The 18,490-nt window shown below is 36.1% G+C and overlaps 1 protein-coding gene across 1 annotated transcript in view; it reads right to left on the bottom strand.

Moving 5' to 3' along the window:
- LOC145737235 (armadillo repeat-containing protein 8-like) overlaps nucleotides 1–18,490 on the bottom strand; it is a 48,089-nt gene that overhangs the window by 16,124 nt on the left and 13,475 nt on the right. The window contains exons 6-9 of the mRNA XM_081991847.1: nucleotides 15,760–15,853; nucleotides 15,526–15,692; nucleotides 1,574–1,794; nucleotides 1,215–1,310 (exon numbers count right to left, since the gene is read on the bottom strand). Coding sequence (XP_081847973.1) covers nucleotides 1,215–1,310; nucleotides 1,574–1,794; nucleotides 15,526–15,692; nucleotides 15,760–15,853 — 578 coding nt within the window. The remainder of the gene's footprint in view (nucleotides 1–1,214; nucleotides 1,311–1,573; nucleotides 1,795–15,525; nucleotides 15,693–15,759; nucleotides 15,854–18,490) is intronic.

Below are 18,490 nucleotides of genomic sequence, written 5' to 3'. Positions count from 1 at the left end.
GGTTCTCAATAACATTTAGAGGTCTATGAAACTTTCAAAATGAACCTAGAGGTCTCTGACAATTTAAGACTAGTCTGGGAAGGTTTAAGACACTTGTAGAAGCTTCTGGAACTTTCTAGAAGGTTCTCAATAACATTTAGAGGTCTATGTAACTTTCTACGTAGCCTTAGAGGCCACTGGCAACTTAAAACAGTTTTAGGAAGATTTAAGACACTTGTAGAAGCCTCTGGAACTTTCTAGAAGGTTCTCAATAACATTTAGAGGTCTATGAAACTTTCAAAATGATCCTAGAGGTCTCTGACAATTTAAGACTAGTCTGGGAAGGTTTAAGACACTTGTAGAGGCTTCTAGAACTTTCTAGAAGGTTCTCAATAACATTTAGAGGTCTATGTAACTTTCTACGTAGCCTTAGAGGCCACTGGCAACTTAAAACAGTTTTAGGAAGATTTAAGACACTTGTAGAAGCCTCTGGAACTTTCTAGAAGGTTCTCAATAACATTTAGAGGTCTATGAAACTTTCAAAATGATCCTAGAGGTCTCTGACAATTTAAGACTAGTCTGGGAAGGTTTAAGACACTTGTAGAGGCTTCTAGAACTTTCTAGAAGGTTCTCAATAACATTTAGAGGTCTATGTAACTTTCTACGTAGCCTTAGAGGCCACTGGCAACTTAAAACAGTTTTAGGAAGATTTAAGACACTTGTAGAAGCCTCTGGAACTTTCTAGAAGGTTCTCAATAACATTTAAAGGTCTATGAAACTTTCAAAATGATCCTAGAGGTCTCTGACAATTTAAAGACAAGTCTGGGAAGGTTTAAGACACTTGTAGGGGCTTCTGGCACTTCCCAGAAAGTTCTCAATAATATTTAGAGGTCTATGAAACTTTCAAAATGATCCTAGAGGCCTCTCGCAGTTTAAAACAGTTCTGAGAAAGTTTAAGACAGTCGTAGAAGTCTATGGAACTTTCTACGTAGTCTTAGAGGCCTCTGGCAATCAAAAACAGTTCTCTATAAGCTAAGCATGTGACGTCACAACTGTCAAAAGTTAAGACACAGTCACAAAGTGAGAGTTCAAGTAAACTGTCGAGTCAATAAAACTGTGGTTGATTTTGTATTTTTGCGCCTTTAGTTATAAACCTTATTTTGGCTGTAGAATTACCTCGTTGCACCTTTTCCGCATCACCCTATATAAAGTATAGTAATTGACGTGAAACTTACCCTGCTGAATAATCGGTTCCTTGGCCGGTGAAAATTCTAATAACAAATTGCACAAAGTCGATGACGCAGCAAGCAACAGTTCCGGACTAGGACGATCTGCACATTAAAATAAAATCAAAAATTTGAGGCACTCTAGCGGCCAAACGGGGCGTTTTAGTAACATAGTTCACATAACCTAAAAGTTGCATCTCTTGAGATCTACAACTGGAAAAAACTTTTCAAACTCGAAATCAATTTTCATAATTTTTTAAATTATTTTCTAACTAATCTAGCAAATTTTCGATTTTTTTAAATAGATTTATAGAAAAACGCAGCCAATTAAAAAAATCCTTTGAGCTAAAAAAAAAATTTTAAAATACCTGACAACAACGTCATCAACGGTCGCCACACCGAGTGATCCTGAAAAGTGGTCCGCAACTGTTGCACCGAACGGCTCAACGAGTGCAAACACCTCACAGACGCCAAATTAATTTCCTTGTTCGGATCGGTGAGTCCATCGACCACCTGCTCCATCAGAAACTTCGTATCGATGATACGTTTTCGGATATCCTCGTCGTTGGCACCCAATGACGCGAACGCCCTGTACAAATACACAACGTTTATTATTTTTTCTACGAATGTTTGCAAATAAGCTACTTTGCATACGTAAAAGTGTGTGCAAAGTGGCACTTTGACGCACACTTTTTAAAATGCTGATTATACCTTGCAACAGTGGTTTTATATAGACTATTATACATAAAATCTGCTTAGAAGGGGTTTCATATAAAAAAACACGACTTTTTTCACATTATTCTTCCGTACAGTTTAGGTAAATAAACCACCTTGTCTCTGTCTTTGAAAATGAGGCTTGTTTCCTTAGAAACCAAAGCTCATTATCAAACAACGCATTTATATGCAATTTAAAGTCTACAACAGTGTTTATTCTTACTTATTTAAGTTAAAAAAACTATTTTAATAATGGATATCACTGAAGATGAACTTCCGGAAGATGTTCTAAAAGCCGCCAACATGGCTAATTTGCAATTGCTGCCTCTCAAATCGCGAGAAAAATACGAGAAACAGTACGAGTTGTTTACCCAATGGTGCGAACAAAAGGGGATAAAAACCTTAAAGGAAGAGGTACTTTTAGCGTATTTTGTTACTTTAAACAAAGAATTCAAACCTAACACAATGTGGTCAAAGTATTCGATGCTCAAAAATGTAATAAAAATAAAAAGAGACATCGATATCGGTGAATTTTATAAGCTCACTGCATTTCTGAAAAAGCAGAATGTTGGTTTTAAACCTAAAAAGGCGAAAATTTTTACAAAAGAAGAAATATTCAGTTTTATGAACTCCGCACCAGATGGAATTTACTTGTTAATTAAAGTTGCCACTATATTCGGACTTGCTGGTGCATGTCGAAGGGAAGAGCTAGCCAATTTAACCACTACAGATATTGAAGACAAAGGAAACCTCATAATTGTTAAAATTAGGGATTCCAAAAATCATACAGCAAGAAACTTTATAATATCAGAAGAAGTTCATAACGGAACCTACCTGCAACTGTACAGAAGATACACCGGCCTACGTCCAAAAAAGTCAAACAATCGTTTTTTCCTAGTTTATGTTTTTCGCAAAGTGTTGGAGTAAACACGAGGGGTGTGACACTTCAATAATATTTGGGTCACTCACCAAATAATATTAATAATATGCAATAATCTTACTAATCTTGATAATACGACATAATCCAATAATATAGTACATAATGCAATAATACTAATAATAATCTGAATAATACGAATAATACCAAATAATATAAATAATGCAGCATAATCTTGATAATACCACATAATCCAATAATATAGTAAATAATCTGAATAATACGAATAATACGGCATAATATGAAAAATCATAAAGCGGTGGGAATTGTTGGTTATTAAGAATAAATATAAACATTTTAAACCAACTAAACCAACTGAAGATTGAAAAGTGTAGAAATAATTATGCAGGTATGTTTTTTTTTTGCTTGGTTATTATAAGGAGCTTTTTGCTCGGCTTGTGACAATAATAAACTGACAATTTTTTTTATTTTATTTATTTATTCCCTAAGTATTTTGCCAAAATGTATTTATCGTCTTTAAATTAATAATTTATGCAATTACATATTAAATTACTAGCGGGTGATTAAATAAGAAACAACATGGGCAGTATTGAGGAAATTGAAACTGATACATGTTCGAAACAAAAATGAAATAAAAAAATATGACCATAAAAACCTGGATCAAAACACATTCAAAATATTGAAGTTATTGAAGTTATCGGCAACGTTCCTGGCCGATTCTGGAGAAGGAATCACTGACATAAAATGCTTGGGGGGTTGGAAATCGACTACGGTAGCTGAAGAATACATTGATGAATCCACAAGTTATAAAAAAGGATTAAGTAACAAAATTCTGACCTTCAATCCTAAAGAAAGTGAAGCAGTTTCAAGTACCAGTATTTTACCTTCAGTTGCTCAATCGGCGATCAATTTAAAAAACGCGACCAACCGTACATTTAACATTAATGTTGTTAATAACAATAAATAGTTATAAGTTGTTGTTTTTAATATCAATAAAAATTAAAAACAAAATGTATAGATATTTCATTCGTAGAAAAAATATTGTTCCTAACACGTGTGCAAAGTAGTTTTCCCGCACTTGAAGCTTATCCGTCTAACTGCTTTCGCGTGTGGGAAAACATAACTTTGCACACTGAATAGGAAAACTACTATTTTCTACTCCTACAGGGATATTGGTTCATTTTTTAACAGTTTAGAGAACGGATAAGTAGGCAATTGCCAACGGTTGAACGAATACAGAATCCTAGACACTCTTCAGCGTGCGTAAAAAAATAGACCAATCACAGACACTCTTCAGCGGGCGTAAAGAAATAAACCAATTACAGCTAATTTTGAACGTAAACAAAATAATTCTTCTGATTGTCATCCTCACTGACAGTTGGCATCAAAACATTGCATTTTGGCTTATGTTTTGAGGCAATGAAACAGCCGTTCAAGTTTCAGTTATACTGTTCAATTAAAGAATAAATACATCTACTTTATTATATGATAAAGCAAATGATACAAACTTACAATTTACAATTCATTCAACATCTCAACCTAAAAGACGAAGTTAATCAGCTGTCACCCGGTGACAATCCGGGACACCGGTCAAACTTTGGCTGATAAGGAGGACTAGATAAGGAACTCTCAAAAGATTTCAAAACAGTCTAAAAGCTTCCAAATGCTTCTGAAGTAGTCTAAATAGTATATTATAAACCTTAGCGAATTGTACAAACCTTTCGCCGCGGGCTTAAAAGAACCACTTTAGTCACGAGGTTTATATACTATTTTATGCACTTTAGAATGCGAGAAACTAACAGATTAGAAATAGTAGTTTTCCTATTCAGTGTGCAAAGTTATGTTTTCCCACACGCGAAAGCAGTTAGACGAACGACGCGAAGCGGAGTTCGGATAAGCTTCAAGTGCGGGAAAACTACTTTGCACACGTGTTAGGAACAATATTTTTTCTACGAATGAAATATCTATACATTTTGTTTTTGTGGATTCATCAATGTATTCTTCAGCTACCGTAGTCGATTTCCAACCCCCCAAGCATTTTATGTCAGTGATTCCTTCTCCAGAATCGGCCAGGAACGTTGCCGATGATCGACGATTACTGTGCCCTGTGTAGAGTTCTGGATTTGGCAACTTCAAAAAAATAACTATTTCAGAAGGCATTTTTCCAAAACTGTTTACTCCAACACTTTGCGAAAAACATTTACCCTTTCTGTAAACTAGGAAAAAACGATTGTTTGACTTTTTTGGACGTAGGCCGGTGTATCTTCTGTACAGTTGCAGGTAGGTTCCGTTATGAACTTCTTCTGATATTATAAAGTTTCTTGCTGTATGATTTTTGGAATCCCTAATTTTAACAATTGTGAGGTTTCCTTTGTCTTCAATATCTGTAGTGGTTAAATTGGCTAGCTCTTCCCTTCGACATGTACCAGCAAGTCCGAATATAGTGGCAACTTTAATTAACAGGTAAATTTCATCTGGTGCGGAGTTCATAAAACTGAATATTTCTTCTTTTGTAAAAATTTTCGCCTTTTTAGGTTTAAAACCAACATTCTGCTTTTTCAGAAATGCAGTGGGCTTATAAAATTCACCGATATCGATGTCTCTTTTTATTTTTATTACATTTTTGAGCATTGAATACTTTGACCACATTGTGTTAGGTTTGAATTCTTTGCTTAAAGTAACAAAATACGCTAAAAGTACCTCTTCCTTTAAGGTTTTTATCCCCTTTTGTTCGCACCATTGGGTAAACAACTCGTACTGTTTCTCGTATTTTTCTCGCGATTTGAGAGGCAGCAATTGCAAACTAGCCATGTTGGCGGCTTTTAGAACATCTTCCGGAAGTTCATCTTCAGTGATATCCATTATTAAAATAGTTTTTTTAACTTAAATAAGTAAGAATAAACACTGTTGTAGACTTTAAATTGCATATAAATGCGTTGTTTGACAATGAGCTTTGATTTCTAAGGAAACAAGCCTCATTTTCAAAGACAGAGACAAGGTGGTTTATTTACCTAAACTGTACGGAAGAATAATGTGAAAAAAGTCGTGTTTTTTATATGAAACCCCTGAATATTATTACATTTTTGAATTCTACGCAAAATTCTAAGCAGATTTTATGTATAATAGTCTATATAAAACCACTGTTGCAAGGTATAATCAGCATTTAAAAAAGTGTGCGGGAAAAAATTTTTCCCGCATAGTGTGCGGAAAAGTGCCACTTTGCACACACTTTTACGTATGCAAAGTAGCTTATTTGCAAACATTCGTAGAAAAAAAAACTAACAGTGGTTACAACGGTACTCTCGTATTACTGATAGTTGTTATTGATTGTTGTTGGCATGGTGGATTCACTTAAAATTTATTGTGCCCTGGAAGTGTTGCTATGGCACAAAACAAATGTCAATCAGTTGTTATCAAACGGTGAGTCCAGAAAAATCGTATTTTTTGAAAATGAACATTGAAGAGGCCGCCCAAGAGGAAAGGCCTTCTTCCAGAAAAATCTCGCGAGGCTTACAAAAAACAGTTTCTTGTTTACCAAAAATGGTGCGTTGAACAGAATGCAGAGAATTTTACGGATGAAAAGATGCTCCTGGCTTAATTCCTGCAGAAGTCTAAGAAGCTCAAGGCATCTTCTCTATGGAGCCAATATTCCCATGATCAAAGCCACGATAATATCTGAAGCAAACGTCGACATCAGCAAATACAGTAAACTACAGGCATTTCTAAAGAGACAGAATGACCATTATAAGCCGAAGAAGTCCAAGACATTGGATTTCGACCATATAAGAGATTTTCTTCAAAATGCTCCAGATGAACAATCTTCTTCTTATGATGCCATCTCTTTATGGAGGTTGGCTATCATTACAGCTATTTTTACTTTGGATGCCGCGGCTCTGAAGAGTTGGAGGGATGTGCATCCAAACCATTCTCTGAGGTTTCTTAGCCAGGACATACGTCTTCTGCCTATCGATCTCTTTCCTGCGATCTTTCCCTCCATTATCAGTCGTAGTATACCGTATCTCTCTCTACGCATAATATGACCGAAATATTCTAATTTTCTGGCTTTAATCACGTTCGCCAGTTCTCTTTCTCTTTTTACTCTGCGTAGAACTTCCTCATTGGTAATCTTTTTTGTCCATGATATTCTTAGTACCCGCCGGAAGATCCACATTTCAAAAGACTGGAGCTTTCTCATTGCGATTTTGTTGATTGTCCATGATTCCAGTCCATACAGAAACACTGGGATTACGTAGCATCTAATCATTCTCAGTCTGAGTTGGAGATTTAAGTGGGGATTAGTGAATAGTTGTTTCATTTTGAAGAAAACATTTCTCGCCTTCTCAATTCTAACTTTAATCTCCATAGTCTGATCATGTTTGTCGTTGATCCACGTGCCAAGATACTGGTACTGCTCAACTCTTTCGATCAACAATGAATTGACTTTGATGTTGGTATTAGGATGGCATGATTGATTTTTACTTATGACCATATATCTCGTTTTCTTATAGTTCATTTTTGGACCGTACTCCCTGCTGACCCGGTCGATTTCTTGAAGTATTATTTGAAGGTCATGCATGCTGTCAGTTATGATCAGGGTGTCGTCAGCGTAGCGCACGTTGTTAATGGTCTTTCCATTTATAATTATGCCCTCTTTTCTGTTCCCAAGAGCCTCCTTGAAAATGGCCTCCGAATAGTAGTTAAACAGAAGTGGCGACAAAACACATCCCTGTCTCACTCCTCGTTGTATTTTGATGTCTTCTGATGTCGTTCCTTCGGAGCTGATCACAGCAACTTGATTCCAATAGAGATTCTTTATTATTCTAACATCCTGCTCATCAAGTTGGCTTTCTCGTAAAAGATTAATTAGCCTCTCGTGTCTCACCCTGTCGAACGCTTTCTCGTAGTCGATAAATCCCATATATATTTCCTTATTCATATCCAAACATTTTTGTATTATTACATTCACTGCGAATAAGGCTTCACGTGTGCCCATTCCATTTCGGAATCCAAACTGATTTTCACTAATATAACAATACAAGCAATATCTAGCCCAAAAGGTAAGATTATTTTCTTTACTTTGAATATTTTCCTGATAGTACTACTAAAAATAACACCATTGATTATTTTTGTCTACAAAACTACAAAATGTACTGACAGGAGACAATTTTGTTGCAGGTGGTGCTGATTATGGAAGTCGCTGGAGCATGTCGAGGAAAGGAGCTCTGCCAGCTAGACTGCAACGATGTCTCGGATCATAAAAGCTTTTTTCCGGTAAATCTACGGGGTACAAAAATCAGGAAAGGATCGCTTGTTTGTGATAAAAACGTCTGGCGAAAACTCTACGAATGTAGTGGAATTAGTGAGAAAGTATATTGGTCTAAGGCCACCTACAAAGCAGACACGATTTTTTGTGTCTTACAAAAATGGGAAATGCATGACTCAGCCCATAGGAAAAAATACATTTGGACAGCTATCAAGCAGAGCCGGGCAATAGCTAGCTACTAAGTAGTTAAGCTACTAACTTAGTTACAATTTATGTAGTTTGTAGTTGTATTCTAGTTACTTTTTCAAATAAGTAGCTTTAGCTGTAGCTTTCTGCATTTTGGCATTGGTATTCATAAAGCTCCATTTGAAGTAACTTAAGTTACTGCAGTAACTTGAATACAGAAAAGTAGCTGAAATATTCAAGTAGCTTAAGCTTCTGTTGGTAGCTTTAGCTACTGATAGTAGCTTTAGCTACATAGATTATTTAAATTGTTTTGGGCAACGAATGTAAGTCTAACATTACTCGACTAGACAAGGGGGGAGGGGGGTATAGTGAGATCACGTGGTGGTGGCGGCTTCCTTTGGATTTTAGATAGACGTTAACTGTTGTTTTTACGTTTACTTTTTCTGTGTTGTGTGTTGCAGGTTGCAGTGCTTTGAAGGTCTTCATGAACAGTGTCAGTGTCTAGTTTCAATTCAAAGGTGTTTTTTTACTTTATATTGCCTAAATAAAACTAGGAGCTAGCACCAATGTTTACTAACCACTTTCAGGTAAGAAAAAAATGAAATTTAGTTATATTCTGAAAAAGATTTTTACTACTTGAAAAGTAATTATTACCTACAGTAAAATCGTATCTTGCTCTTAATATCACCTCTGTATTATTACTTATACATCATGCTCCCAGTTTTTCTTCACTAATATACTGGGACTGGGTATCCCCGCGGTCCCACCGGAAACTACCGCTGTCTATATTTCGAGAACTACAAAAGATTACTTTTTGAAAATTCCAGAGTTTTGATTTTTTTTTTGGGGCCTTAACATTTTTAGATCTATAACCAGGAAACATTTTTAATTTTAACATGTGTCAAAACTTTGTTGGTGTCTATTTTCGGTATAACCGGAAGTACCACAACATTGAAAATATTTTAGATGTGGTGGTCCCAACAAAGTTTCTGAACAGAATTTTCAAAAAGTTAAAGTAGTTTGTAGTTCTCAATATATAGAACGCAGTAGTATCCGGTGGGACAGGATACTCTGTATAGTTCTGTACTCTTACATTATGCACGTGCACGTATATTTCAGAAGCGTAAAAAGTCTGCAACTAATGAAGATGAAGGCGAATTAACGGATCAATCTGACCACACGGATTCGTTTATTAATGAAAGTGATGATGATCCTGATTATTGTCCGGAAAATGCCAAAAAACAGAAAAAAATGACTACATATTTTAACTTCGATTTTGCTAAAAAGATGAAACTGAACAAGATTAATGATGCACGGAGTCAGGAAGAGCAAATAGAACCCGAAGCAAGTGGCACTAGTGGGAGGTAGTTATAGTAACTAGTTCATTATATTATAGGGTGAGCCTAGTGAGCCATACAGGGTGATATTTTAACGTGCTGTACCATACGTTATTAAGGTATGGACACAAAAAACTTCTCATTTAAACTTCTTATGGGCCAAAGTTTGAAAATTCTCATGCAAATTTTTTCTATTTTAGTGAATTATCTTCTAATGGAAACTTACCAATAAATTCATCAATAAGTCAGAATAAGAGCGACGATGAAGCGAAATTTAAAAGCCATGCTTTATTTGATGGAACATTTTTCTTGTTTGTTAAAATAAAAGGTAAAAATGTAGAAGCAAAATGTCAGCTTTGTAAACCCGTTGACTGTCGAATAAGAGGACCATCAAACAGCACTTCCAACTTTTTAAAACATATGCGTATAAAACATCCCTGCAGTTTGAAAGATTATAATGCGTACAAAGAAAGGAGAAAATCTTCCAAACGGTCTTCTACTCCTATGAAGCAATTAAACTCTGACTGAAAATAAACTGCAACAAGCCACATTTCAGCATACAGGAACACTCAGTTTAAAGGCAAATTCAAATTTTAGTCAAAGACAATTCGACAGTGATGTTGTTTCTTACATTGTCGAATCTATATCTCCTACGACAACTGTTGAATACAATAGTTTCAAAAAGTTGATATCTTATACAAATTACTCTCTAATGAGCAGAAGAACATTAGGACGCCGAATAAACGATTGATTAAAAAGTCCGTTAGTAAAATTCAAGAGGAACTAAATAAGACTAAATATGTTTGCACAACGGCTGATATTTGGTCCGCAAAAAGAAGAAGTTTTTTAGGTGTTACATGCCACTGGTTGGATGACAATTTACAAAGAAAATCGGCAGCTCTGGCTTGTACCAGGTTTAAGGGCACTCACTCATACGATAAAATCAGCGAAATGCTTGATAATATACACATGAAATTCAATTTAGATATGCAAAAACTTGTGTCGACGATAACAGATAATGGATCAAACTTTGTCAAAGCGTTTCAAGAGTATGGAATTAAAATACCCATTTATCCAGTCTCAGCCGACAACATCGATGAAGAATCTGCAATCGAATCCGAAGAAGACGAAGTCGATGAAGTGGAAGTGGACTTGTTTTACTATGTTCCAAACAGTTCCAACGAAGTGGAATTTACATTGCCAAAGCATTTGAGATGCGCTAGCCACACTCTAAATCTTCTTGCAACCACTGATTTTCATAATGCAATTAATACGAATGCATCGTTAAAATCTCGACATGAAAGAGTAGTACAAAAGTGCAACAAGCTATGGAAAAAGGCTAGCAAACCAAAAAGTGCAGAAATAATCCAAGAAATGTTGGGGCACACGTTATCGTATCCTTGCATTACGAGATGGAATTCTTTTTATAACTCCATGTCACAAATCTTGAAATGCAAAAGTCAATTAAAAGATTTGTTTGATAAATTAGATTTAAGTAAGGATTGTTTCAGAGATACTGAATTGCAGTATTTAGAAATTACTTAGTGCCTCAAGACAAAAAAGATGGAGTGAAACCCTCGAAAAGATGGACATGACACATAGTAGTAAACAGGCCTGGAATACAATAAAAAAACTCAGTGGTGACCCCACAGAAATCAAACAACCGTGCGCAGTAAGACCAGATCAGGTTGCACACCAACTTCTCGTGAACGGTAAAACCAACAAATGCAGAGCCTCAAAAATCAATAGAAGACCGGAAATAGAAACAGATCTACTCATGGACCCATTTACCATCGAAGAACTTGAAAAAGGGATAAACTGCATGAAAAATGGAAAATCACCTGGGGTGGATGAGATGTTGACGGAACAAGTCAAACACTTCGGACCCAAGACAAAAACATGGCTGCTAGACCTCTATAACAACTGTAAGAATACCTATCAAATTCCAAAATCATGGCGCAAATCAAAAGTAATTGCCCTCCTCAAGCCAGGAAAAGACCCAGAGTTGCCAAGTAGCTATCGTCCGATATCCTTGTTGTGCCATCTGTACAAACTGTATGAACGCCTCATCCTAAATCGTATCCAGGACTACCTGGATCCGAAACTTATTCCCCAACAGGCGGGCTTTAGGCCAGGAAAATCTTGTACAGGTCAGATATTGAACATTACTGAATTTATAGAGGACGGTTTCGAGCGGAAAGAAATGACTGGGGTGGCCCTGATCGACCTTACGGCTGCGTATGATACCATCAACCATAAGACGCTCCTGACCAAGACATACAATACACTAATGGACTACAATCTTACCAAAATAGTCGAGTCACTGCTATGCAACAGGCGCTACTACGTTGTGTTAAATGGGAAAAAAAGTAGGTGGAGAACTCAAAGAAATGGCTTACCACAGGGAAGTGTACTAGCTCCTTCCCTTTTTAACATATACACCAACGACCAACCAATACACCCACAAGCAGAACATTTTATATATGCTGATGATCTTGGCATCGCCGTACAAGTCAGAACACATGAACAGCTCGAAAATAAACTGGAAAAAGCCCTAAAAATGATGTCAAACTACTACAAGCAGAACTCACTCAAACCAAATCCTACTAAAACCCAGGTAACTGCCTTCCATCTAAACACTCGCTTGGCAGACAAAAAACTAAATGTAACTTGGGAAGGACAGGCCCTAGAGCACACAGATAAGCCTAAGTACCTGGGAGTTGTTCTAGATCGATCTCTCACGTACAAATACCACTGCCAAAACACTAGACAGAAGGTCACTTCTAGAAACAACCTCCTTAAAAAACTAGCTGGGAGCAAATGGGGAGCAAACCCAAACGTTCTGAGGACAACGGCTGAGGCTTTGAGTTTCTCAACCGCAGAATATGCCTGCCCAGTATGGGGTAGATCCAGGCATGCGAAAGACGTCACCACGGCTTTAAATGATACCTGTCGAATAGTTACTGGTTGTATGAGGGCTGCTCCATTACCACTACTATACAAAGCAGCGGGTTTCGCATCCCCGGAGGATCGAAGAGACAGTGCCCAATACCAGGAAAGATTCAAACAAAAGTTTGATGACAGACACCCTCTGTACCAGCTCGAGGAACCTCATGAACCAAGCCGGCTTAGGTCCAGGAGACGTTTCATGAGATCTGTCAACATCGAGCCCCCGGAGAACTGCCCCCTGGACCAAGAACCCTCCCAAGGAATGGAGCTGGAGTGGAGAACTTGGCGCATGCTTAATCGTATGCGAACCGGCGTTGCCCCTGTCAAATCAAACTTGGCGAAGTGGGGTATAATAGCAAATGACGACGTCCTGTGTGAATGTGGGGAAGTACAGAATATGACACACCTAACAACATGTGAGCTGTGCCCCTCAACATGTACCCTCGATGATTTATGGCTCGCTAACAATGAAGCTGTCGACGTAGCCCGTTTTTGGGCTGAAAGGCTGTAGTTTTGGACTCGGACACGGAAAAGTAAAGTAAGGCAGTATTTAGAAGAATACTGTATTATATTGAAACCCATTGCTGAAACTCTGGACTTCTTACAGGGAGAAAACAATACATTTTACGGTTACTTCATGCCTAGCATATTATCTTTAAAAGTGAAACTCACTAAACTTGCTAAAAGGTTTGAGAAATATTTTTTTAGAAACCATGATTCCGAAGGTGCTATTATTGCAGCGGCAACACTGCCTTCGATCAAACTTCGATGGCTCACAATATTTAACGAAAGCGATTCACTCAACACAGACAAAAAATGTATACAGGAACTTATTATCAACACTGCCCTGCATATTTTACCTCATTTGGATATAGATGCAAGTCTTAGTCCTGACAACGAAAACAAGGACACAAGTTTTTCCGACTTTTTCGATTTTAATGAACCTGAGCCAACAATATCTACAGCACCTGAGTCTACTTTTCCAAGAGTTAATTTATCAGCACCAGCAGAATCTTCTACCGTTACAGCTTCAACATGGAGCGAGCACAATATTCTTGAAAGTCGTACTGCTCTCAAAAATAAAATTGAACTTCAATTATTAAAGTATTTTGGTGATAACCGACAAGATCTTAGAATGCTTGATGACTATCCGTATATAAAAGAGATCTTCAAAAAATTTAATACATCCTTAACGTCCTCAGCTCCCGTAGAACGATTATTCTCATTTGCAACTTTAGTTAATTCTCCAAGGAGGCATGGGCTATCTGATAAACTGTTCGAAAAACTCGTTTTGCTAAAAGCAAATACAATAAATAATAAATAATAGGTATAGGGTGTTAAGTGTATATATCTTTAACGTTTCTCATATGTGTTGCTTTAGTTTGCATTTTTTGTTAAAAAAGTGTCTGAATATTCTGAATGAAAAATTGATTTAATTTAAAATTTTATGTCATGAATGATGAATGTTTAGTTTTTGTTTTAATTTACTGTTATACAGGCTACTAATGTTATATTTATGCAGAAGCAAGATATGCTATCTATATCCATATTTTAATCTGAAAACATAAATGTTTGAAATATATCTTTACATATTGTTTTTCTTTATTTTATTTATCCCTGTTTTACTTTGCTAATTATTTTTTTGTCCTCTCCAGCCTCCAGCACAATAAGACTAATAAGACGAACTATTTTAAAAGTTACAATTCACACGACTATTAAGTTGATTAAAAGCTTTGTTATACATACAGGGTGACCCAGTGGTTAGTCAAATCCGCAAATCGATAGAATGACTAGAAAAATAGTTATGAACCAATTACGCACTCCTGAGTCACGTATTATATAAAAATTTGTAGGAAGTAACTTAAAAAGTAACTAGATTAAACTAACTAGTAGCTTCAGTTACTTTGTAGTTTAACTAGTTTTTTTCAGAAAGTAGCTATCCAAATTGTAGCTTGAATAATAGAATAACAATGTAGCTTGTAGCTGTAGCTAGCTACTTAATTTCAGTAGCTTGCCCGACTCTGCTATCAAGGAGAATTGCTGGCTACTTGAGACTACCAAACGCAAACCTATATACTGGGCATTGTTTTCGTAGAATCAGCTTCTTTACTTGCCGACTCTGGATCAACCATAATGTGTTGAAAAGACATGGTGGCTGGAAAAGCAGTTCTGTTGCTGAAGGTTATGTTGAAAATTCATTGTATCAAAAGAAGAATGTTGCCGATCAAATATTCACCAATGTCTTCTCCGATGTTGATATGGCATCAGAATCAACCATAGAAAGATCAATTTCAGAAAATGAGACAACGGCAACGGCGACTGCTACGTATGTGCAGAATATGTTTACTACTAAAAATGTTGCTTCCAATTGTCCACCCTTCGTTAGCCTTGCAAATTGCACCAAAGTCAATATAAATGTAAATATATATAATAATAAGAACTAGATTTAAGTTATGTTAATGTTAATTATCCTTTTTCGTCCTTACACTTTAACAAATAAATAAAATTTCAATAAAATCATTGTTTAATTTGGAAGAATTTACTTTAAATCCCCCAGATCGGCAAAAAAGATTTTAAAAGCTTCCAAAACACTATAGAAGCTCCAAATGCTCTTCAACTAGTCCAGAAGCTTTCAAAAGATTTCAAACCGTCTTAAATTAAAACAGTAAAACGTCATTACTATCAAAATTTTACGCATAGAACTACAAAATGCAATTTATTTGATTTTCTATCAATTACCAACTTGTTTAGTATGTTTTGTAGTTTTATAGATTCACGGACCGAATTTAGACAATTCATGACAGATTAATCAACGTCTCAAGTCAAAACAGTCAAACGTTGTTACTGTCAAAATTTTACAGTAAGCAAAAAAAAATGTTAAGGAAAATCCAACAAAAACCCACTGTAAGATGGGACTTTTTGTATGATCCCATTTTTGTTGACACCCTGTATTTGACGGTTTACGTGACGTACCTGAAAGCAGCGGTGCGAGCCGAAACGCTCGAACAACCCAACAGATCGACTAGAGCGCTCACCAGCTGATTGCTGATGGCGGCGATTTGCTGCAAATTGCTGTCGACTTCCGTCAAATAGGCCAAAGTTTCGGCCGCGACCGCTCGATGCGCTTCCGTATGTTCCATCTGAAATTAACACGCACAATGTCTGCGTCTGTCAAAATGGTCCGACTGTCTGAAGATGACGACATACCTGACATAACCTCACTAGACACGGCAACGTTTTGTAGGTGACGATCGGATCGAAAGCGGAAATGGCGCCTGCCCGATGTATGTTCGTTAAACATCTGCAAACGTAAGTTTAAAAAACATCAAAATTTGATACAGTCAGGTAGAAAAAAGCTGTCAAAGTTTAAACTGCCAGAAACACAGTTGGAAAAGACAGCCAGAAACAAAATCGCCTGTAAAACCCACTTGGAGTGAGAAAATAACAGTTTTAAGCACATTTTTGAAATCCTCATTCAATAATATGAAAAAACACTACAAAATTTGGTACAGTTAGGGAGAAAAGCGGTTTCAAAGTTTAAAAGGACAGTCAGGGACAAAATCCCCTGTAAAACGCACTTGCAGTGAGAAAATGACTGCTTTAAGCACATTTTTGGAATCCTGATTAAATTTCCTAGCTAATGACATAAAAAAACACTACAAAATCAGGTAAGTTCTTCCAAAGTTCTAAAAGCTTTCAAAAGATTTTAGAACGGTCTAAAAGGCTCGATAAGGCTCTTAAAGCTTCCAAAAGGTTGTAGAATGTTCTAAAATGTTCTCGAATGTTTCTTCAAGGTTCGAGAATGTTCTACAAGCCTCTAAATGATTCTCGAATGTTCTAAAAGCTTTCAGACTATTGTTTATCAAATGTTCTAAAAGCTTTCTTCTAAAACTCTCTGCGTTGTTTCAGAACTATTCCAGATTTTTGTGAAAGCTTTTAGAATTTGCCGGAACATTCTAAAGACTTCTAAAACGTTCTGAAATGTTTCACAACTTTCCGGAGTTGTGTAGAAGTTTCTAGAACTTGCCGAAACGTTCTAAAGCCTTCTAAAACGTTCTAGAACTGTCTGCAATGTTTCAAAACTTTCCGGATCTTTGTAGAAGCTTCTACATCTTGCCGGAACGTTCTAGAGATCTCTAAAACGTTCTGGAACGTTTGAAAGGACGGTCAGAGACAAAATCGTCTGTAAAATTTACTTGGAGTGAGAAAATGACAGTTTTGGAATTTGAAGACATAAAACAACACTACAAAATTAAATACTGTCATTAATAATACTGTCATTTTAAAAGTGAAACTGTCAAAAATTGGAACATTTACAGAACAAGATCGAATCAATTAGAGATGTAAAAGCGGTAATTTTCGAGTCGGAAAATTTTCATTTTGGGAAATTACCGGAAATTGACTTTCCTTATCATGGACAATGTTTAAATAAAAATTGTCCATGATAAGGAAACCAATTGTCAAACTTATCATGCATTCTAATAAGACAATTTAAGACATCTAACCGCCATTTGCACCGTTGTACTCTAAGAATAGCTTAAGTTAAGTGTGGTTTAGAATGTGACTTTTTTTACCTGTACTGTCACAGTCTGACCCACACTTAAATAATTAAGCTCGCGGCTTACAAAACGACGGTGCAAACGGGGGTAAATGATTAAAAGTACATTCAACTTTATTTCATTTGATATTGAATTGTTGTACAATTAATTAAAAAACGAATTATTTTCAAAAATTTCAGATTTTTCCGGAAAATTACCGGAAACTTTCTGAAAAATGTTGTATACCCAACCTTGACACTTTTCAAAATGATATGAATTTAAAAAAAAATATTATTTATAAATTTATCCCTTCTGGACAACACATTCCTGGTATAAAAGCTTTAATCTTTCGGTATCGTGACATTTCTACTATAGGTATATGGTATACAGGGTTATCAAAAGACAATTTCAAGGGCTACAAATTGGTATATTGAACCACCCTGTAACTGTCAAAATAACAGAGTTATGGGCTGTCACAGTAAAAACTGTCAAAATTAAACAACCCAGTTTTAACAGTAAATAACTCATTTATTCGACGTTTTAGGTAAAAAAGCTATACAGGGTGGTCAAAAGAGAATTTCAAGGGCTCAAAATTGGTATATTGAACCACCCTATAAATTGTCAAAATAACCGAGTTATTGACAATACAATGGAGTAGTTTACAGGGTGATTCAATGAATTTTTAACATCCTTGTAACTTATTTAATTTTCATTTTATAAAAAAATACCAAATATGAATCGTAGATATTTGCATATACTTTATTCCTAGATAAACAATCAGTATACAGGGTGTCCTAAATTTGAGCAACAATCCAAACTATTTATTGACTCACACTCAACTTACAGAGTACATACTCTTTTCTTTGAGAGCTTCAAACAGACTCGCTTATTTGAAACACCCTGTATAAACACACCGTATAACAAAACAAAGCTAACGAACGGAGCTATCACGTGACGTTGAGCGGGCACGGCTAAGTTGCCCCGTTTAGCCGCTAGAGGGTGTAAAAGTTGGCTCTCGTTTTTTGTAGTTTTTGATTAATATCTCAGGAACGTTTCAGGTTAGAAGTCTGAAATTTGGACCACAAATGCACCTCGAGGGAATTCAAGTTTTACCTTTTATACTTTTTACACTTTTTTGGTACCACGCACCGTTTGACCTTGAAAAATTAAAAACTAGAATTGTCAAAAAATTTCAGTTGATACCTTCTAATTTTTTTTAAAAAGTTTTTTATTTTCAGAATATACCTCAACTGCAAAATTGTCAAGTGTCAAAATTGGCATCATTTCAAGGTCATCTCCGAAACGGTGCCAGTTAGAGTAAAATGGACGTGAGATTTGTGTTTCCCAGGTTCAAATTAGTTAAAAAAATCACTTTGATCAAGGAAAATCTAAAATGATTG

The sequence above is a fragment of the Ips typographus genome, linkage group LG13 (assembly GCF_016097725.1).
Source record: "Ips typographus isolate SLU linkage group LG13, UJ_Ityp_2.0, whole genome shotgun sequence".
Lineage (NCBI taxonomy): Eukaryota > Metazoa > Arthropoda > Insecta > Coleoptera > Curculionidae > Ips > Ips typographus.
The sequence above is the reverse complement of the archived record's forward strand: the minus strand, read 5'-3'. Positions and strand labels throughout refer to the sequence as shown.